This window comes from Heterocephalus glaber, unplaced genomic scaffold (genome assembly GCF_053883595.1).
Source record: "Heterocephalus glaber isolate CG9 unplaced genomic scaffold, H.glaber_assembly_v1.0 deba00000122, whole genome shotgun sequence".
Classification (NCBI taxonomy): Eukaryota; Metazoa; Chordata; class Mammalia; order Rodentia; family Bathyergidae; genus Heterocephalus; species Heterocephalus glaber.
The window spans coordinates 967,567-989,722 of NW_028258138.1; the positions used below are offsets into that span (position 1 = coordinate 967,567).

The 22,156-nt window shown below is 59.5% G+C and overlaps 1 protein-coding gene across 2 annotated transcripts; it reads left to right on the plus strand.

The window, feature by feature from the left end:
* Nucleotides 1-8,865: 8,865 nt before the first annotated feature.
* Slc19a1 (solute carrier family 19 member 1) lies at nt 8,866-22,005 on the plus strand. 2 transcript variants are annotated; one of them, XM_004842520.4, is made up of 5 exons: nt 8,866-9,057; nt 12,551-13,319; nt 13,431-13,644; nt 14,941-15,082; nt 21,140-22,005. In XM_004842520.4, the coding sequence occupies exons 1-5, from the start codon at nt 8,866-8,868 to the stop codon at nt 21,407-21,409; spliced, it is 1,587 nt and encodes a 528-aa protein (XP_004842577.2). In that variant the 3' UTR covers nt 21,410-22,005. The 2 variants fall into 2 exon arrangements, with proteins under 2 accessions (XP_004842577.2, XP_087066812.1); XM_087210686.1 differs by lacking the exon at nt 8,866-9,057 and adding an exon at nt 9,120-9,143.
* Nucleotides 22,006-22,156: the final 151 nt, after the last annotated feature.

A 22,156-nucleotide genomic window follows, 5' to 3' on the forward strand; every position in this document is an offset into this window, starting at 1 on the left:
CATGGGACACTGCTGTGAGCTCTGCGCCTCCCCTCTGACGGGACGTTTGGCTCTCAGGCACACAGACGGCCCTTTCACCTCCCACAGCTGACTGCAGGCAGCCACTGTGACCCTACCTTGTGAATCATGTATCTTCACAGTATTACATTAAATCTGTTCTAGGGAGCCCCTCTAGTACGGGATACACCAGTGCTTGTTGCTAGTATTTAGAGGCACAGTCGTACTTTGTGCCCTGTGACCTTGGTAACTGACCTATCTTACTGTAGGGTTGAAACTGGCCCTGGTCTAGTATTTTAGTGGTTTGTTAGGATGCTTGGCCTTGACAGACCCCTGTGGACAGAGCACACCTCTTCCCTTCCACTTCTCTCCCTTTCCTGCCAAATCCCGTCGGCTCTCCCATGTGGCTTCCCCACCTACGGCACACAGCTCTTGGTCTCTTCACAGCACTAATAATGTCACTGCAGGCTTCCTGAACAGCTTATCTGCAGCCAGTGTGGCCTCCCCAGGCATGGTGGGGCCCAGGGGCTCTGTCCCCAAGGATGTGTCATGTGGCAGGCAGGGGACTGGGTGCAGATTCTGGCAGTGAGGACGGGGGTCAGGCTTCCAAACAGTTGGCTTCCAACCCCACCTTGCCCCGGCTCCACTCCCACCGGCCCTGCTTATTCCCATGTCTTCTGAGCATCCTCTGTCCTGTTGCTGTCTGATATTGCTATTCTGACTGTTGGTCCAGGGTGTGGCCTCTTCTGCACCCCCAGGAGGTGGCCCTGAAGCTGCAGGGGGAACTGACAGGGTCAGAGTGGAACTGCAGCCCAGGGACCTGTGTCCAGGGAAGGGGGAGCAGGGACAGCCCAGGGCACCCCAAGGTGGCGAGGCGAGGGCCCCGCTCACCCAGCAGGGGCTTCCTGGGGCTTGGGGAGTCAGACCAGGCCCTCACCAGGCTGCCCACCAGGACTTCCTCACCCACAGGGCAGGGCAGCCCCTGTGCTCCCTCGTGCAGTCAGTCAAGGCACCCGGATAACGTGGGCCAGAGCCCAGGACAGTGCGGAGCACTAACCAAGGTCGGCTAGACAGAGCCTTTCTGCCCTCCTCCAATGGGATCTGTCTGTGCCCGTGTCTGGGCTTTGGCAGGAAGAGGCTGCTGTGCTTGTTAACTGTCGATGAGCCCTGCTCATAGAGGCCGTGACTATGCCAAGAGCCCTCCTGTCCTCGGTCCTCATCCTCACTGGCTCACTGGAGGGAAACTGAGGCTCAGGGCTAAGCGGTTGCCCTGAGGCGCACCCTAACCAAAAAGCCCCTGAGCCCGGGACCAGCCTCACCTCAGGTCCCACTGGGAGGAGGTAGGGACGGGAGGCTGGCCACAGACAGCAGTGGCTGGGCAGACAGCCCTGGGCCTTGGGAATGTGGCTTCTATTTGGTGCCACACGGGACACTATGGGAGGTCCCTGCCCGCTGCTGTGGGCTGGGCTGCAGGGTCCACCTGACCTCACCCCAGGGTGGGAGGCAGGGGCTCTGTGAGCCTGCTGACCCAGTGTCCATGGGCAGCCATGACCCCTGCAGCCCACGGGCATCCAGGGACCGGAGCTCACTCTGGTCTACCACCCTCCCAGCAGCCCATGCTGCCCCGCACATGGACGAAAACACGCAGGAGCCTCTTACAACATATGATGATTGATGTTCAGGACCCAGGGACCTGGCCGCCCACCACTGAAACATCTGCTTTAGCTCGTCTTGACCTTTGGGTGCAGCTGACACTTTCTCACATTGAAGCCCCCCAGGCCAGTGCTTGGGGTCTGGGATTGTAGGCACCCAGAGGTTTCTGGAGGCCCTTCCTGCTCTCCCTTCAGGCCACTGGCCTCTGAGACTGCTGGTCACCATGGTCCCACCCAATCCACAGCTGCTCCTGCAAGAACCCCGGGCCTCCTGTGGCCAGGAGACCTGCAATACAGCTTGGCCAAGCTTGAGCCTACCCAAGAGGTGAGGGACAGGCTGGCAGGAGCTGCCCACAGGTAGGCACCATTATGGCCTCTGTGGGTAGTTTCCTCCTGGCTGAGCCCCTCGCTGTCTGGTCTGTGTGGTTCCCCTCCCTGAGGTCGGGGACCCACCCCTACCTCCTGCTCTCAGAGGGCAGCACTGCCAACCCTCACTTCATCCACGTGGGGTCATCCCCGGAGGCTGCCCTGTGCCACCCAGGAAGGACAATGTCCAAAGCTCTGCCCTGCAGTCTAGCCTGCAGCCTGAGGTTGTAGACATCATCTACTCTCCCTTGAAATTCCCCCAGCAATCGCATTCCCCCTTTCAAGCCAACAACCCCCATTTTAAATGTTTGAGATTTGTTTCTGCTGTTTTGTACACACGAAGACCAATGGGTGGGGGCCAGGCTGTCTTGGTAGGTGGCCAGGACCCCCAGGGAGGGTGTGAGGGACAGGACCTGCTCTGTCCAGGAGGACCACTCTGGGTGGGGAGAGGGGCTGGGCTTCCTACACTTCCCGTAGCTCAGCCAGGCTGAGGGGCATCACCCAGGTGCCTCAACCTCCTGGACACCGCCTTGGACTCCGGGGTGGAGCCTCTTGCTGAGAAGACGTGCGGCACCCTTGAAGGCACTGAAGTCAGTGCAGAACGGTCTGGCGGCTGCCTGCTGGGTGCCCTTTGGTCCCTTGCCTGGGACCTGGGGTTCCCAGGTGGCTGCCCCACCCCGACTGCTCAGTTCTAGCCACCAGACTTCTTTGTGCCCAGCTCCTCCAGACCGTCTTTGCTTCCCTCCTGCTAAGTGTGGCTCTGGGCTGACGGGCAGGTCTGCAAAGCAATGGGCAAGGGGCGGGGGGCTGCGGCCCAGCCCAGCCTCTAGGAGCGTAGCTGGCTGTCAGTCCCCTGCGGAGCGTCTCACCGGCTAGGCGCAGGGGGAGAGGGGGCCCACCGTACTTCCTAACTCGGCTTCCCGCTGGCCAGGAGGTCACGCGAGGGAGGCGAGGGTCTCACGGCTGCAGAGCCAGGCACAGGCTCTGTGACCCGGGCGGGTCGGGGCGCGGAGGGCGGCGCCCCGTCCCAAAGCCCGAGGTCCGGCCGGCATTCTGGGCCTGGGGCTGGGCGGGAGCACAGGTCCTAAGCGCGTGGGGCGGCAGGGCCCTGAGGGCGGGGAGGAGACCTGTGGCCCTGAGGCCCGCGCGGGTAGGGCCTGGGTCCGGGTCGGCCGGGCGCGCCGGAGTCCGCGGAGCTCCGGGAGGGACTCGCGGCTGCGTGGCCAAGGACGGGCGGTGATCGCGAGAGGGTCGGGCCAGCGGGGGTCACAGCGGCGTGGCCGGGGGACGAGCTCGAGGACACAAGACCTGCTGGAGGTCGCGCGTCAGGACTGGAGAGCGCACGCGCACCGTACGCACGTGATCCCGGCAGAGTCGCGCCCCGCCGCGCGAGTCCCGCCTCTCAAGGGGCGTGGTCGGGTGGCCGCGCGCCCTCCTAGCAGGCCCCGCCTCCGCCGCGCTGCATTGTGGGTACTGTAGTCTGTTTGCGCGCGATCAGCCCCGCCGCGGATCACCGAGCCCAGGCACCATCAGTCTGTGCGAGCGAGACCTGCACGCGGCCAGGACTGCGGGGTACGTGTGGTGAGTGCGGGGTGCAGGCCGGGGTGTCGGGGTCCGTGAGTGAGTGCGGGGTGCGGGCTTGGGTCCGCGGGGTGGCGGGGTCCCTGGGCGCGCCGGGGGCTGAGCAGGCTCAGGGCGCCCGGGCGCGGAGCAGCAGCATCGCCGCGGGTTCCCTTCTGCGACTTCCCGCGCGGCTGCCAGGTGGAGGCCGGGAACGCCGCTGCCCCGCCCGGCCCTCTGCGGGTGAGCCCTTTCCCTCCAAGGCCCTTCCCGGCGGAGGAACCGCGGGAACCAGCGAGTGTCTCGGGCCCGCCCTGCAGCCTTCCCCACGTGCAGTGCGCCGGGGAAACCCCTGCCCACCAGGGCCTGGCGCGCCTCACTGTGGCACCGGAGGTTGTAGGTGCTGGACAGCTCGAACAACTTCCCCTTGCAGCCGCGCTTGGCCCTAGTCCTGCAGAGAACCGGAGGTGTCTCTGGCCTGGACAGTGGGCTGCTAGTCTCGTCATTCCTGAATGGTTTTCCAAGGTCTCTAGCACAGTGAACCAGTCCCAGGGCTTGTTCCCATCCGCATCCGAGAGCTGCTGGGGAGTCTGGCCAGCGGCCCAGGCACATACTGCATCTTCACAGGACTCCCCCGCTGTCTGTGGCTGTGCCCTGCCACTGCCTGGCCTCAGGACACAGGTGGAAACCTAAGCTGGTTCCGAATTCCAGAACGCAGCTATTGCTCAACTTCCCATAGTGAAGATAGGGTAAATTCCTCAGTGGTGCTTGCCAGGCCACCCTTTGGAGAAGTGACCTCACCCCAGGGAAACTTAAGGAGCCCTCAGCAGTCCTGAGGGCGCAGCAGAATGCAAGATCCTCTGGCACAGCGCAGCTACCTGCCTCCGTGCCCCTGCAGGTGGCTGGCTGCCTTTGCCTGGGACCTTTAACCCACATGTGGCTATCTGTGCTGGGCCAGGTGAAAATGGACGAATCCCGGGGTGTTTGGGCCTGCATCACTCATACCCAGAGGGCTTAACTATCCCACCTGCTCCTTTTCCTTTTCCCTTTTTGACTGGCAGTTGTTCTGAAAATGTAAGGAACCTTCCTGATCTGCTTTGAGAGTGTAGCTAGCTTAAAAGAGAAGACTGTTTACTTTTTTTTTTTTTTTTTTAATCTTGGAGTTGTGGGGAATGGAGGGTGGGGGAGGGTGCAGCTGGTGCTCTACCCTGCCATAAGGACAGGTGCTAGGGGTTGTCAAGAGGAACAATGGGGTCCTCCTTCATGGCCCCCTGTCTGCCCTGGGACTTCCTTCTGTTGCCTAGAAGAGGCTGGAAGTTGCACAGGGCTAGGCTGGAGTCCAGCCCAGCCCTGCCCTTCTGTGCGCTTCCATGCTGTTTCTGCAACTGTGAGTACCTCGAGGGATCTTGGTCTTTCCTCCCTGAGCCAGCCTGCGTCACAAGGTCAGCAGGTGGCCGTGCTGTGGAGAGGAGGAGATTTGAGTCTCAGCCGTGTGGGAATGACATCATGGTTACCTCAGGTGGTGTGGAATAGGTTGGAGAGAAAATGGACCGTGGAGACCTTGGCTGGCCCTTAGTGCCTGTACCGTTGGCCCAGAGAGGAGCTGAGAAAGAGAAAGACTCCCCTGCCCTGTGCTCTGAAAGGCTGTGCATGTAAACTTCGGTTTGGACTTGCAGTGTTCAGCATTTTTTCCATCAGGGGCCAGTGTTAACAGATTTCGAGTAAGACTGTGGACTTTTGGCCTTGTTCCATTGTGGCAGCCAGGGCTTAAGGGCCATGACCAGATTCCTCCCCTCGCCTGTGTTCTGTCCCACCTCACTATTCAAGTTACTCTGTCCTCTGCCCCGTCGGCACTGGAGCAGTTGGCAGCTTCACCCTGGACTAGAAGTTTTTGGCCGTGTGCATGGGTAGTGCCCACCTACCCTGTTTAGTGCTGTGCAGCAAATCTAGGCTGGTGGGCAGGTGGTCCGGGGCTGTGCCCCCACCCCAGGAATTAGGAAGGGCCTTGCCCTGGTGAAAGGGAAGGTCTTTGTAGTTCTCAGGAAAGTGCCTAAATCAGAATAAAAGTGACTATCTCCAGGGGGCCTGGGGCTAGCAGCTGCTGCTCCTTACCACTTCCTTTTGGTTGCCCTTTCTGGCCGGCCCCGTGGGATGAAAGGTCCTCTTTGGACTGATCTTTGTCCAGTGCTGCCTGGGCCTCTTGGCTCCCTTCAGGGGGCAGCCAGGGGTCCCTGGAGCCCGGCGGGGAGTAGAAAGGAGGCCAACTTCCTGAGGCATATTGGACATTCCTCTGGGGACCCCTGCCCGGAAGCTGGTCCCTGGGCAGCTGGGTTACTCTGAGCATGTGTGTGTGGAGACAGTCCAGGAAGGCACCGGGCCTAGCAGGGAGACCTGCCAGCTAGGAGGCTGCAGACTTGGAGCATGGTCCCAGGAGGAGGGCAGAGGTGTGTGTCACAGAGCCCACTCTGTGGGGGACATGTCTGACCCCTTGGCAGTCATGTGGTCAAAGAACACGGGTCCCAGGAGCTTTGGCCAGTCTGCTGGGCCTCCTCACCAGGATTAGGGCACCCCCACTCTGATTCGGCAGTGTCCCCAAATGGCCGGAGGGGGCTGGAAGGAGTAGCTGCGAGCAGCCCTGAGCTGGGCTGGGAGGGATGGGACAACACTTGCAGGAGGCAGCTTTGGGACTCTGCCCAAAAGGCCCTTTGGCCAGCCCCATGTGTGTTATGGGTCACTGGACATCAGCTCGGGTGGCTCCTTACCTATGGCTCCCCTGTGTGTGCCTCACAGTCCTGGTGGATGAGCTGGGCTGTCCACTTCTGGGGCCCATCTGAATGCTGGTGGGGGCTGCCGTGCCAGGTCTGTAACTCTGGAACTCCATGCCACTTCAGTCCCGAGAGTGGCCTCTGCTGGTGTGGTGAGCCACCTACTGCAGCTTTCCTGTGGGATATGTGAAGGGCAGCGTCCGGGGCTGCACCCTGAGCTTCAGACAGATGGGGGGCTCCCTAATGAGTTCCACAGCAGCCTAAGAAATGCCCAGGGGTCAGGGAGGTTGTGGGAGCACTGTGCTGGCACCTGGGAACTTCTCTCAGGACCTCGGATCTGAGTGACCCCAGTGAGGACTGTCCTCTCAGCCAGGGGTGGCACCTTTCCAACAGGGGCCAGGCCCTGGGTCTCTGAGCCAGTGGCCTGGGCCCTGCCAGCAGGGCCAGTGAGTCAGGTGAGTACCGCTGTGTAGCAGTGAGCTGCCTGTGGGCGCTGCCTGGCCTGGCTGGCCCCGCTGTCCGTGCAGGGTTGCTGTGGAGGGCTGAGCCGGAGCCTCCCTGGCACTCAGCCCTCGCAGCTGTTTCCACTCGCTCCCAGGGAGGCTGGGAAAAGCAAGGCCAAGAAAAGCAGCCTCGGAGTTTGTTCACTTGAAGGAGCTTGTCTTGCACCTGCGTCTCCTCCCTGGTGCTCAAGAGGTGGCCAGGCCCTGGCATAGCTTCTTGCTTTCATTCTGGCCCTCTGAGGAGGTGGGCCCTGTCCCAGGCCCTGTGACTCTCAGGGTCACTGCGGCTGCTGTGTGTCACCCTGTGCCCCTGCTGGGGCTCTGGGATTCTTACAGCTGCTTGAATCCCAGCAGCCCGGACAAACACAGAGGTCCTGCTGCGACGCCACACTCTCCCTTCTCACAGAAAGGAACCTGTTGGGACCTAGAGGATGGGGTCCCAGGCAACCTCAGTAGCCACAGGCATTGCCTGTGCAGGCCTGGGTGCCTGGACACCAGTGGTTCCTGCAAGCCCCTCAGAGAGTAGGGGTCAATTCCAGCCTGCAGAGTCAGCCAGGGTCCAAGTGCTGGGCATCTGGGCCCCCAGAACTGGTCCTGTCATGACTGAGAGCTTTCTCTGCCCCTGCCTGAGGGCTGGAGGGGTTCTCCCTGCTTCCAGACCCTATGCACAAGTCCTCCCTTAGCACTGGTGGGAGCAGAGTTGTCCAGGCACCTGTGAGCCCGCACAGGAGGGATGGCGGCCCGCACGCTCCGTCCTGCCTGCCTCCTGTGTCTGGGCGCACTGCCCTCTGTACCCAGCATGTCCCCACCCTGCCTTAGCCACGGATGACACAGGCCACCAGGTGAGGCCCGGACCCAGGGAGTGGAGAGGCTGGCTTCCTTGTTGTCATGGGTGGTCCCCGCCAGGCATCTGCCTCGTGGCAGCTCACCTTTTAGCTGCAAGGTAACTGGCAAAAAGTGGCAGGAAAGTAAAATCTGGCCTTACTGACGTGGTAGGCAGGTAGGTGTGGCCCTGCCCCACTACACAGGACAGCCAGCAGCACACGGGACACATCCGCATAGCGCCAGTGGGTGGAGCCTCTGTGCCGGACAACATTGGAAGAGAGAGCTGAGCAGACACCTCACACGGCCAGCTCTGACCACCCAGAGTGCCCCAGGCCTGCGTGGTGGGAGGCCAGCCTCGGGGACAGCAGGCTGGATGGCTGTCATTTCGGGTGCTCCACCCAGAACGTCACGGCTGTCTCCCGGTGCCAGCTTTGGGCTGCTCCTGGGCACGGGCTCTGGGCTAGGCCCAGTCCCTTTTCACACCTGTTTTGCCCCACAGCTGCCCTCAGCCCCTGGCAGGCACCTGCTTCCCTGCCCCCTTCCCCAGTGTCCTGTGACTGTCCCCAGCCTATGGAGAATCCACTCCAGAAGTCCTCCAGCCTGTGGCTTGTGGCAGGTGCACACCATGCCTCTTGTCCCCTCTCTGGCCCTTGGGTGCTGTTAGGACAGCAGCTGGCATGGGACATGTCGGGTCCATTCACCTCTGCCCACACCAGCCGCCAGCTGCCAGAGGTGCCCTCTGCAAAGCCCATCGGGGAAAGGGAGGGAACGTGGTCCGAGTCGGGTACACAGAACAAGTGCCATGCCTCCAAACATGGATGTTGGACATTATTAATATAGTTAATAAAGTCAGCAAATTTGTTTGTTAACTTGGCTTTAATGAACCTTTAAGTGACTATTGTGGGCTGGGGTCAGGCCTGGAGGCTTCTGTCTGCCCTGGAGACCCAGGAGGCAGTGCCAGCCTGGTATGGGACTGGACTTCTAGGCTCAGGTGATTCTCAGGTTGACACTAAGGACTGGTCAGGGACATGGCTCTGGGCTGTTGCTATGTCCAAGCTGATGCTGGCTCCTAGCTGAAGGAGCAACAAGCCAAGCCCTGTGGGGGCCCTGTGCCATACTACCCTGACTCTCAGTTCTTCCCTCCAGGTGGAGTGTCGCCTTCAGTCCCCTCCAGGGTACCGGGCGGGCCTGGGTGGAATGATGCCCTCGGGCCAGGTGGAGGAGAAGCAGGCACCCGAAGAGGAGCCCGGGCCCAGCCCAGAGCACAAGGCATGGCGCAGGCTGGTGTTCTTCCTCTGCTTCTACGGCTTCATGGCACAAATGCGGCCAGGCGAGAGCTTCATCACCCCTTACCTGCTGGGGCCGTGCAAGAACTTCACGCGGGAGCAGGCATGTGGACACGGGGTGCTGGGGGACAGGCATGCTGGGGTGGGGCTCTTCTCACGCTTGGCCCTGAGCGGCCGAGGCTGGGGAAGGTAAGTGTCTGCAGGAGGTCACAGGGTCTGGAGGGCTGAGATGACTCCGTACCCACCATGCCCCACAGATTAAAATGGCCTTAGATCTCGTGGAGGGACCCTGTGTCTGCCCTGGGATATGGGAGGATGGACAGGAGCTGGTGCCTGCAGGCGGGCCACCCTGGCCTCTGGGTGAGAAAGCCCCCAGCCAACTGTGTCCAGCCTGCTGGGCTCCCGCCTCCAGCAGGGACTAAGCAGCTCTTTGTGGAAAGAGATTAGTGAAGGAATTTTCCTTTCACTCAGCCACAGGACAGGGGGTCTTATTGAAACCCTACTAATAAGCTTAAGCCCAGACACAAGGCCCGAGCCTGGTGTGTTCTGTTTTGAACTTCGGTTTCGTGCTTTGTGAAACATGACCACACGAAGACAGGGTGACCAGGGTGACCGTGTCCTCGCCTCCCTGCCTCTTTCATTCCCAGCTGGGCTCGCTGCCCACACCCAGGTCCCAGCATGTGTGTGAACCTCTGTTAATATGGGACAGCAGGGGATGTAGCGCAGCAGCACCTCGCCTGCCTGGCAACTGTGAGGTCCTGAGTTCCATCCCTGGTACCGAAAACAAAACAAAACAAAAAGACTTGGGACAGCTATCACAAAAATGTTAGAAATCCTGCCTTCCTGCCCTCGAGCAGGACAAACATAGATTAAAAGTAGATTCCAAGCCGGGCGTGGTGGCACATGTCTGTAATCCCAGCACTCTGGGAGGATAGCAAGTTTGAGGCCAGCATGGGCAGCTTCGCTAGACCCTGTCTCAGAATCGAAGAAAGAGCTGGGGGTATAGCTCAGTGCAAAAGCCCTGCGTTTAATTCCCAGTACTGCACAAAAGGGAAAAGTCGATCCTGGAGGTTAAGCCATTCCCAGGTGTGGACACCTTTGGAGTGATGGCCAGAGGCCCCCACAGTCCCGTGGCCAAGTCCTCTGGCCTCTGGGTCCTGAATGGTACCGGGTAACCTTGTCCTTGCTGGGCCTGTCAGGAGGGTCATGTCAGTGGTGTCTTGGGACGCATCTTCTAGGACCTTCCTGCATGTCCTTTCATGTGGAGGATTCATCCACATAGGATCAGGGCTGGTCTTGGGGCTTGCCTGTGATCGGGCATAAAGCCACAAAGCACTGCTGCAAGTGCTTTGCAATGGGGTGAACAGTGGCTCCCATGGCTCCCAGATTCTCATTAGTCCAGTCCTGCCTGTGGGTCCTGGCTGCCCAGGTCCTGGCCTTGCCCTGGTCTAGATCAGGATTCACCTAAGCCCTGGGCGACAGCCAGCAATGGTGGGTCTAGCCACTAGGAGGGCATCCTGTGTCAGCCCTGGCCTCTGACTGCTATCTGTACCCACTGGGCCCTTTGTGAGTGGCCTTCCCCCAGCGGCTTTCCTGGGGGCCCAGGTCACGGCCCAGGGGAGGGCCTCCGTGTCCACTGGCGGAGTCTGGGAGCAGTGGAGCAGGCTGCAGATTTGAGGGTTCTGGGGGTGCAGGGGTGTCTGTTGTCCACCCAGCCCCTGCATCTGGTAGGCAGAGCTCTGCAGCAGGAGCTGGAGCAAGACCCAGAGGGACCTGGCTTCTGGCCAGCCCCAGCTTGGAGAGCAGATTGGTGGGGTAGCTGTCCATAAATGCAGGGTGTGGCTTGGCCCTCCCTCACCGGGCCTGCTTTGCCGGGGCTCAGACCTGGCCTGCATGCAAGCCAGTGGTGGTGTGTCGCTGTGGTGCCCTTGCACACCTGAGCGGCTCCCTTCCACATCCTGCCTGGTAGGGGCTGGGCAGGCAGCAGGTAGTCCTTTGATGTCCTCAGGATCTCACCATCAACAAAGATGCAGCCCCTGCGGCTGGGCCCCAGCAGGTCACTCAGCATTCTGAGGCCTGGCCTGCTCTGAGAGTGCCCTTTAATGTCCCTGTGTGAACAGGGCAGAGGCCGAGGACCCAGAGCCTTTGGGCTCCACCTTCTGGGGCTGCTCTGTGATGTGCAGGGCGGGGAGTCCCCAGCCAGGTGAGACCTGCTGCTCTGGGTGAGGTCCTCTGACAGTCTCCCTGCAGCCCTGTGGGGACTCATCTGCTGGTCCTCAGCCTGCCACGTCTGGTGTGGGGTCCTGCAGCTGGCCCTAGGGATGCCAGGAACATATCTGGGTCTGGGGAGGCAGTGTGGCCGGGCACAGGCCCCTGCATGCTGCCCCAGGGCTCAGGCCCCGTCCCTCCATGTTCAGGCAGTCAAGTGGGGCTGTGGGTCCCCCAGGCAGGGCTGTGGGGTTGCCAGCGGTCAAGTCAGGATTAATGCCAAAGGCTGGGGGCACTTGAGCCACATCTTGGGAAGCCCAGCAAGGCCTGTCTGCTCCCGTCCTACACCTGGCAGCTCTAAGGTGGGGTGGGGAGCCGAGGCAAAGCCACCCACTGAAACCCGCCTCAGCCTGGCAGGAGGCTCTAGGCACAGGGTGGGCCTGTCTGGTCGGCAGGAGAGGCAAGGCCGGGCATCTGGGCTTCCTGTGGGGAGAAACCTCTCCACAGTGCTCAAGGCTGGGCCCACCTGGGTCGAGGCTGGGGCAGGGCCCTCTGCCCTCTGCCCTGCGCCTGCCTCTGTGTCTCTGGAAAGGAGCAGGAGCAGCCCAGGGAGCCCAGCAGCTGCTGCCCTGGCCAGGGCTGTGCTGTTCATTTCCCATGGCACCAGCCCCTGGTTCGGCGCCGTGGGGTGGGGTCAGGTGGGGCGGGGCAGTGGCCTCATTCTTCCACAGCCCCTTCCCCCAACAGGCACTTACCCATTTTCTGCTTCCTGGGACAGAGACTGCCCTAAAGCCCTGCTCTGGGACTTTGTGGGGCTGCAGAGCCCGGACTCTCCAGCCCTTCTTACTGCTCTTCCCTCCTTTTCTCTTGGTCTCCCTCCTCTGTGACCTGTCCTGAGTGCGCCCTGTTCTCCCCTCCCTCTTACCTTGTCTTGATCCTCTCTCCTCCTGTAAGGATGGAGCTGGCTTGTGTTGGTGTCTTCTGCCCATGGTACTGCTCCCCACATTGTTAGATCAGGACACAGTCAAACCAAATCTAGAGTCCAGTAAAAATAAGAGTGCCTAGGTTAGTGTGATAAACTGTGTAAACAATGGTTTTCCCTGCATAATTGCCAGCTTTCTGTAGGCAACCACTTCTTCCTCCGACTGTATGGGGTCAGCAGCTTCTTGGGCTGGGTCAGTCTCAGGCCCCCAGACATCCTGGGTGGGCTGATGATGGGCTGGGGAGTGAGAGGCGGTCACAGGGCCTGCACAGCGTGGCAGAGAGGCAGTAGGAGCTTTGCAGAGTGGTTGGCTGGGATGATGGGTGCTGGGGCAGGGCAGCCCCCAAGGCCAGGCGCAGGCACTCAGAGTGGCCAGCGTTGCTAAGGCCAGACGCCCTGTCCACAGGTGACCAACGAGATCACACCGGTGCTATCCTACTCTTACCTGGCGGTGCTGGTGCCCATCTTCCTGCTCACTGACTACCTGACCTACAAGCCAGTGCTGGTGCTACAGGGCCTGAGCTACGTGTGCGTGTGGCTGCTGCTGCTCTTCGGCAGCTCGGTGCCGCACATGCAGCTCATGGAGGCCGTCTACAGCATCACCATGGCCGCCCGCATCGCCTACTCTTCCTACATCTTCTCGCTGGTGCGGCCTTCCCGCTATCAGCGCATGGCCAGCTATTCCCGGGCCACGGTGCTGCTGGGTGTGTTCACCAGCTCAGTGCTGGGCCAGCTGCTGGTCACGGTGGGTCGCGTGTCCTTCTCTATGCTCAACTACATCTCCCTGGGCTTCCTCATCTTCAGCCTGGGCCTCTCCCTCTTCCTGAAGCGCCCCAAGCGCAGCCTCTTCTTCAACCGCAGCGTGCCTGTGTGGGGGGCCTCGCCCTGCGAGCTGGACCAGATGCACCCGGGTGCGGGCCGGCCGGAAGCCCACGGGAAGCTGGGGCGCATGCTGCACACCTGCAGGGACTCCTTCCTGGTGCGCATGCTGTACCAGCTGGGGGCCAGCCTGCATCTGCCGCAGCTGCGCCTCTGGTCCCTCTGGTGGATCTTCAACTCGGCTGGCTACTACCTGATCGTCTACTATGTGCACATCCTGTGGAACGTGGAGTACCCCACTACCAACAGCGCCCGTGTCTACAACGGCGCAGCCGACGCCGCCTCCACGCTGCTGGGTACGGTGCAGCCCCGCGCCTATGCCCAGACTCACCCCTCCCTGGGCCCATGGGCTGCCCTGCCCTGCTGGCCACAGCGCCCCCAGCCACCCTGACGCACCCTGTTCCCAGGCGCCATCATGTCTTTCGCCGCCGGCTTCCTGAAGATCCGCTGGGCCCTGTGGTCGAAGCTGGTCATCGCGGCCGTGACCGCCTCACAGGCTGGGCTGGTCTTCCTCCTGTACAACACCAAAACACTTGCACAACACCCGTACAACATCTGGCTTTGCTATGCGGCCTTCGTGATCTTCCGTGGGGCCTACCAGTTTCTCGTGCCCATCGCCACGTGAGTGGGCGGGTGTGAGGCGCTTCCAGAAGGGTCTGTGGGAAGCACAGTGTGAACAGGCTGCGTGGACGGGTTCACAGGAGGGCGTCCTTGCTGGACGTCCTTGCCTCTGTTGCTGGTACAGCTGCCTGGGCCTCAGCGTGTGACCCATATGCACCACATGATCACACATGCACTCATACCACAGTACATACATACACGCATGCGCCCCATGCTCACATGTGTATTCATTGCACCACACAGTCACCATGTATCCACTGCACACATACCACATGCCACACCCCCACAGCATGGTGCATACACGCGTGCACCATACAGACCCATGCACATGTACACCACACACTCACATATGCACACCCCACGCACATGCTCACAACACATACAGATGCATAAATACACATGTGCACACATCACAGATACCACATAGAGCCACACATGCACACCACTCACGCACACACCCACCATTCGTGCACACGGGCTCGCCCACACAGGCCCGAGCCTTCCCTGGCCTCCCACTCCCTTCCCCCCTGGGGAAGTTTGCCCACCTGCTCCCCACCTGGCCTCCCTCCTGCTCCTGACCTCTGGAATCGTCCCTTCCACCCTTCCAGGGTGTGGCCTACCCCTACGCCTTGCTGGGACTGCCCAGTGCCCGTACTTCTCTGTCCTGCACACCTGCACACGCTGTCCCTGGCGCAGGAAGCCTGGGCCTAACGGCATGCCCAGGGACTGCCTCTGTGGCACTGGCCCACGTGCGCCTTTGCCTTTTCTGTGAGAGTCCCATGCCTCCGCCCCTAGCGCACTCTTCTAATGCACTGAGTACTTAACCATGGCCAACCTTCGTCCCACCCTTCCCTCCGCGCCTGCTTCCTGGGATGCGGGTTTTCCCAGCGTTCTGTAGCAGGCCCTCCAGGCATCTTCCTCACTTGTAGCACCCATTCTGCTGCTGGATGGGGCCAGATTCAGAGCGGGTGCTGGGGGTGGGCATCCTGGGCTCTGCTGCAGGGAGGGGAGGGGCTGAGAACGGCTGAGGGCCTGGGGGTGGGGTGGGGTGGGGCTATGTGCCTGGGCGGGGCCTTGGGGGCAGAACTATCTGAGCCATATTTTTGCTGGGGTGGGGCTTGCGCTGGGCGGGGCTTGCGGGAGCTGGTGGTGAGCTGGTGGTGGGGCTGTGCACCCTGGGGACCCGGCTGTAGCCCTGCTCTCCAGCAGGTCCCCACCAGGGTGGGCAGCTGGAGCCCACCGGGCCCTGGCTCCTGTCCCTCCCCATAGAGTCTGACCATTGCCTTCTCTTCCCAGTTTCCGGATCGCATCTTCCCTGTCTAAAGAGCTGTGTGCACTGGTCTTCGGGATCAACACATTCCTGGCCACCGTTCTCAAGACCTGCATCACACTGGTGGTCTCTGACAAGCGGGGCCTGGGCCTCCCTGTCCACTCACAGGTGAGCCCAGGTCAGAGTTGCGTCTTCCGGAGGGAAGCATCTTGGGATCCCAGCAGAGCCTTCCGGTGTCCACTTGGACCCCCTCGCAGACCCAGGCCGCATATCCCCTGCTGCGGGTGGGGCCTCTACCCACCAGGTGTCCATCCGAGCTGTCACTGCTCAGCCCGGGTTGTACTGTCCCCAGTGAGACCCTGGACCTCCAGGGGGCCTGGGTGCCAGTCTCGAAGGAGGAGAGGCCCCTCAGGCTGTGTGGCCCTGCACTGGCCTGTGTTGTCACCGCCCACCCAGCCTCTGTCATCTCTGCCTGTGGTTGTCAGGGCCTGGTGGCCTTGAGCCCCGGTTGGGGGACAGGAGCGTGTTTCTGCAGGCAGGAAACCGAGCAGAGCCCAGAAGCTCCCTCTGGGCTGCCTCAGTGAGCCAGCCGCTCAGGGTGCCGCCCCGACCTACCCCAGGCAAGTTCTCTGGTGTTTCTGAGAAGAGCTCAGGAACTCGACCAGTGAGCGATGTGGAGACATTTGCACATTAACTCCTGGTGTTTGGCTGAGGCCAGGTCTCAGCCAACTGAAGTTAGCCAGGCGCTGGACTCCTGGGAGGGATGTACCAGGCTGTTCCTGACTCCCCAGCCGGGCAGCGCCCTCTGCTGGCCTGGAGGAGGCCTTTGTCCTGCTCAGCTCGAGCTGAGCAAGGGGCTGTGATCTTTGCTCCGTTGATGCCTGGGGACCTCAGAGGTGCCTGCCAGTCAGCACGGCCTGATGGCTGCAGTCTCAGCATCGAGTCCCGCTGCTCAGGAAGGAGGCAGAGGCAGGCCAGACTCACCTGGGCCGCGAAGTGCCTTTCGATGAAGATGCCAGAGCCTGTCGGGCTGGGCAGAGCCCTTCCGGTGCCTGTCCCCTGTGGGCTGGACCCAGGACTCCCGGGCCTCGCGAGGTTCCCGGGTCCATGTGAGTGGGGGTAGTGGAGCCTTCTCAGGCAGCTGTTCCTGGAGGCACAGGAGCCTCACTGGGGCTGCCCTGCCAGGTGGGTGGAGCCAGCAGCCACCCCCTGCCCTGCGATGGGGAGAATGGCAGGGTGGGAGTGCAGGCCAGAGGCTGAGCCGTGCGGGCCTGGGGCCAGCCTGGCCTTGCTTGTTTTGTAAATTAAATTTCGTCTGGGGGGAATGTGACATTGGCACGCAGTTTAAGACCAAGGCAGCTCTGGTGGTCACATCTGGACATTGCATCCCTACAGTGACCCACGGGGCCCTGCGTAGGCACTGCACTGCCCTTCCAGCCGTCTCCTCTTCGCCAGCCTGGTCGCCAGGTGTGGTCATCGCAGGCAGGTTGTGTGCTGTGCTTCACTGTGTGCCCTGGAGTTGTCCTCGCGCTCAGGCCCGTGTGTAGGCTCTGCCACCAAGCAGCACTGCGGGCTGCGCATGAGCCTGGGTCAGCTGCTGGCCTTGGAGGCTCAGGTGTGCTTTTGGAGGACTTACAGGAACGTAGGTTTCCACTTCTCCAGGATGAGGCCAGAGTGGAGTTGCTGGGAGACGTGGAGCTGTGTTTGGTTGGAAGCTGCTGTTTGTTTCACAGTGGCAGGGCCATTTTACACCCCGCAGCAGGAGGGGGAGCCAGTCCCCCCAGCACTGACGACGTTGCTCTATTGTGGGCACCGGGCTCTCCTAGTTTGAGTTTCCTCAGCGGATCACGTTGGCGTCTCTTCATGTGCTGTGCGCCATTCATATCTCCTCATTGGTGAAGGGTTTATCTTCTGCTCATTTCGGATTTTTTTTTACAGTTTTCAAACTGTTTTGAGCACTGTTGTATTGTTGGCAGACATTTTCTTCAACTCTGTAGCTTGTCTTTTTATTTTCTCAACAAAGTCTTTGCATAGCCAGTATTTTCAATTTTGGTGAAGTCTTGATTGAACAGTTTTTCCTCTTAATGGATCATGTTATAGTCATGTCCAAAGAACTTACCCAGCCCCAAATTCAGAAGATTTCCAGTTTCTTTTTAAAAGATTTATAGTGTGCATGTGAGGAGTCTGTGGTCCATTCAGAGTTAACTTGTGTGTGAAGTGTGAGGCTCAGGCCAAGGTTCACTTTGTTTTGCTCTCCATACATCCATTTGCTCCAGCACGATTGTTAGCTTCTTCGCACTTTTGTTAAAACAGTGTGTTTACATGCAGCTGTTTCTGAGTTCTGTGTTCTACTCCAGTGAGCCCTGCGGTGACCCTTCTACCAGTAACACACAGTCTGGGTCACGGAGCTTTACACTAAATTTTGAAATTGGGTAGGCTGATTGCTGTAACTTAAAAAATCTTTCCACTAGTATAGTTTGTCTTCCTTTATACATCGTAGGGACAAAAATTCTGACTGGATTTTGTTAGGAGCTGCATTAAGCCAGGATATCAGTTCTGGGAGAATTAACATAGTATGTTGAGTCCTTCAATCCACAAACATCATATGTCTCCCTTCCTTTAGATCTTTGTTTTCTTTCATCATTTAATTTACAGCATACAAGTATGAAGTGCTTACATATCTTGTTAGATGTATAAACTTAAAAATTTAATTTTGGGCAACAGTAGTAAATGAAACTATATTTATAATTTCTATGTCTGCATTAGTGTAACTGGGCTGCTGTAACAATACCATAGATTGGATGAGTTAAAAATACATAAACTTACTGTCTCATGGGCCTGGAGGTTGGAGACCCAAGATGGAGGTGTCTCGGGGCCAGTTCCTCCTGAGGTCTCTCCTGGTCTGCAGTTGGCATCTGCCCCTGTGTCCCCTCCTGGCCTTTCGGTGCATGGGCCTTCACTGTCTGTCTTGGCATAAAGACAGCAGTCATGTTGGATGAGACTGCCCTTCCGGCCTGGTTAGCCCTGTTTCCTCTGCAGGCCCTGTCTCCACACTCAGTGACCTGAGCGGTTAGGGCTTCAGCACCTGAACGGGGTGGGGGGAGAGCAGTTCAGTCTGTAATCGTACACATGTGTGTAGTGCATGTATGTGTACTGCACATGTGTATAGTGCACGTGTGTGTAGTGCATGTGTGTAATGCTAGCACAGAAATACAATAGATATTTGAGTATTTTTCTTGGATTCTGCAATCTTGCTGAGCACTTATTAGTGCTAGGGTTTTTTAGCTTTCCTGTAGTTATGCTATCTGCAAATAAAGATGTTCTGTTTTTTCCTTTCTGGTCTGTATACTTTTTATTTACTGTTTTGCATTATTTTACTAATTAGAATTTTTTTTTTTATGCTTGCTTTAGATTTATTTTATTCTTTTCTAGGTTCCTGAGATGAGAGTTTATTGATCTGACACTTTCCCTTTTTTCAGACATCTACATTTAGTGCTGTACATTTCTCGTTCACCAGTGCTTTAGTGCTAGCCTACAGATTTTTGTATGCGGTGTTTTTATTTTCCTTTCCAATTATTTTTTTAGTCTCACTTGAGACTTCCTTTTGGGTTCATGATTATTTCAAAGTGTCAGTTTGTTTCCCAACTGTTTTTGAGACTTGTTATTTTTGTTATAAACTTCTTTTTAATTTAATTGCAATAGGAAAACACTTGCTGGGTCGGGGATTTAGCTTCGGGTTCCGGCACCTGCCTTGCAAGCTCAAGGTCCGGAGTTTGAGCCCCGGTACCAAATAAATAAATAAATAAAAAGGAAGACACTTGCGATTTGAATCCTTTGGAATTTGTTGAGGTTTGTTTTGTGGCCCCGAGTGTTGTCGGTTCGGTTGTGAGCTCTGCAGGCACTGGGAGGGATGTGCACTGTGCCGTTGCTGGCTGGCGTGTCCTGCGCACACTGCCCAAGCCTCTGGGGTGCTGTGGCTTCTCCTGAGCCCTTGAGGTCTCGTGTCCAGTTGTTTTCTCCCTGCTGAGAGGCGGGTGCTGGCCTTTCCCGGTGTAACAGCAGGCCCAGCTGCGTCTCCCTTCAGTTCTGACACAGCTTCTGCACGCTGGCTGCGTATGTGTTTGGCTGTGTGAGTGTATGTGCGTCCCACTGGACCGACCCGCACCTTTACTGTGCCTGCCTCTGGCCTCCCCGCCGCCTGCAGCCCCCTCTGCCCTTTCATAGCCTGCCGTCTGCAGGTATCAAGTGAGTCTCTCGTAGCTGCTGCCTGCTTTTCACCCATTCTACCAAGCTCTGCCTTACACTTGGCGTGTTTGGACCCCTCCTCCTTCACGTGCAGACTTACATGCTAGGGCTTGGGTCTGCTGTTTCAGGGTTCATTTTTTGCTTCTGTTTTTCGGTTCTGCTTTCTTTTTTCACTTCTCTGATGGGTTACTCGAGCATTCCGGAGGATTTCATTTGGGTTTATCTGTTGCATTTCTGTGTGGCGTTTGGCAGCTGCCCCTGCAGCACGCTGCCAGTGTGAGAGGTGGAACCGCCTCGCCCTGCGTCGTGGGCCCTCTTGCGGTAACCCTTTTGGTATTTTCCCCACTTGCCTCTGGAGCCACATAAGACCGTGTCACAGATTTTGCTTCAGCTGTCAGACATAACTTAGAAAACTCAAGAGAAGGAACTCTGCCCCATTTTGTCTACTTCTTTTGTTTCAAGATTCCTTCTTGTACCCTTTTTCTCTTTCCGGTTCTTTTTGCCATAATTTTAGAGAGGCCTGCTGATGCCATGCTCTTTGTTTTCTTCACCTGCGTGCATCCTGGTTTCTCTTCCGTCCCTTCTGTCCCAGCCTTTGCTGGCACTATGTGTGTTTCCATTTCTTCCCTGATACTTGCTACTGCCCACCGAAGCATCTTGTGGTGGCTGCTTTGAACCTGCCCATCATTTGGAACAACTGTCTCCATTTTGGGGTCTGGAGAACCCTTCAGTGTGAGATCCCATGGCTCTGAGGGTCCAAGCAGTTGGCCTGGCCCCGGCACCTGCCGGCTGGTGTTTGGGAGGCTCTGGACCCTTCTGGAGCCACCTCCTGACCCTGCTGCAGCCTGGGGCCGGGAGGACTGTGCCTTGTTTTGGCCGGGCATGCGGAGGCAGATCCCCTGGTCCAGGTGACACTGGCCAGGTGGGGTGGGAGTTCCAGCTCCCTTCTGGGTCCTGGGTGCTGTCGGCAGGGGGACATCATCGTCCTTACTGCTGGGTGGGCTCAAGGCCGGAGCCCTGGTCTCCGGGACACCCCGCCTGTAGGAACACGGCCCCAGGTTCCCGCTCTGTCCACCAAGTTGGTAAGTGGGGACGGCAGTGAAGCGGCTCCCGGCCCCGACAGGTGGGGACGCCAGGCCTTCTGCCAGTGCAGTGCATGTGGTGGGCTTGACTGGAGCAGATGACCCCTGTGGGAGTTTCCCCTTTGCCGGGCCACCCATCCTGGTCCTCTGGCCAGCGTGCTGTGCTGGGCTCTTTTCCCATGTCTGTCAGCATCTCTGGGCTGCTGGCTTCTTTAGTCCCAAAAGAAAAACCCCGCAGAGCTCGCCCTGTGCCCATGGCCTCATGTGCACAACATCCTGCAGTGTCCTGGGGTTGGTCCAGGTCAGGGAAGAAGAGGGGTCGCGCCAACCCCGCTGCTCAGGAACGAAGCCTGGGGGGCGCATTTCTCGAGGTGGCTCCGCAGTGAGCTTTCCGGGAAGGTGGTGGTACCGGGGCTGAGGGCCCTGCTGGCACCAGGGCCATACAGTCTGCCGGGCTCTGGGCACCTCCGGCACAGCTCAGTCCTCCCTGAGTTCCGAGGATGACCCAAGGGGGGCGTCCCCAGCCGGGCTGGCTGCCCTGTCGGCATGGTGCGGCTTCTGTCCAGACTCCCTGCTGGCCACCGCTGTGCTCCCTGCCCACCTCTGACCAGAAAGTTCTGGCGCTCTGGGGTGTGGGCTGAGGGGTCCCCTGAGGAGCTCGACCCCACAGAGACAGCGGGACCCCTGGAAGGCAGGAGCCCCTGTTGGGCGTCCCCAGGCGGTGGGGGGCTGGGGGCAGCTGCTGTAGGACCCTGGGCAGTGCTCTGTGACGGCCTGGACTGTGGCCGGATGGCTGGCCAGTGCCCTGGGCTGCGGGGTCACCTGCCTGCTCCCCCACGCCCTCCCGGTCCCTCCCTGCCCTGCTCCAGCCTTGCTCACCTGCGCCTCTCTGTTCCAGTTCCGCATCTACTTCGTGTACTTCCTGGTGCTGTCCGTCATCTACTTCCTGGGAGCACTGCTGGATGTCCTGCACCACTTCTGGCGGAGCCGCCACCAGCCCTTGCCCGTGGTCCAGGAGTTGCAGAGCCCCTCGGAGAAGGCCGTGCAGGCGCTGAGCGTGCAGGACGGGGCCCTGGGTGGCCTGCAGCCCTCAGCTGCCCCGCTGCCCCCCGAGGATGGTGTGGGTAGGGGTGGCGTGGGGACCCTGGGAGCCGAGGTCGAGGCCTGACCCTCACCCCCAGCCTCTCCCAGCGGTGGAGGCAGCGCCTCCCAAGTCTGCCGGGTCTGCTGCCCCGAGCCAGGCCTGCATCCAGCAGGTCACTGGCACCCGGTGCTTGGGACGTGAACTGTGACCCTTGGGCCCTAGTCCTGTAGGAGTCCAAACCGCAGGGCCCACCTGCCTTAGCCAGGGGCTCTTGTTGCTGGCAGCCATTGAGCCTCTTGGCCCTGTGTCTCACTCGCTGGTGGCTGGAGCCTGGTGGGGACACAGGGCAGCCACCTGGCTGCCGGACTGCACGCCATGCAGTGGGCCTGGGCTGCCTGTTTGGCAGGAGGGGTAGCCTCCCACGTCCCCTGGGCCCCTGCCCTCATCCCGAGGGAGGCTGCAGGCCAGTCTGTGTGCAGTGGCCACACACACTGTCCCCACCAGGTCCTAGCTTGGGGGGAGCCCTTTCCCCAGGGCCTGGCTGAACTGTGACAGTTCTAATCTGTCCCTCCAGGGTGGGTGGGAGCTGTCCCCAGCCATGGCTGTATTGTGACTCTTCTACTTGTCTTCGGTGCTTGTGTGTGTGGATGACGCTCTCGTCTTAAATGAGCTCACATGAATCTGTGTCTGGCTTCTCCACTGCATGCGAGAAGCTGCCGGGGTGGGCACCCCAGCCTCGCTGGCCAGGGCCCCTCAGTGTGGCTCCTGTTCCTGCCGTGAGCTGGTCCTGACCTGTGTGGAAGAGGAGCTTGCAGCCTGTGGGGACCGAGA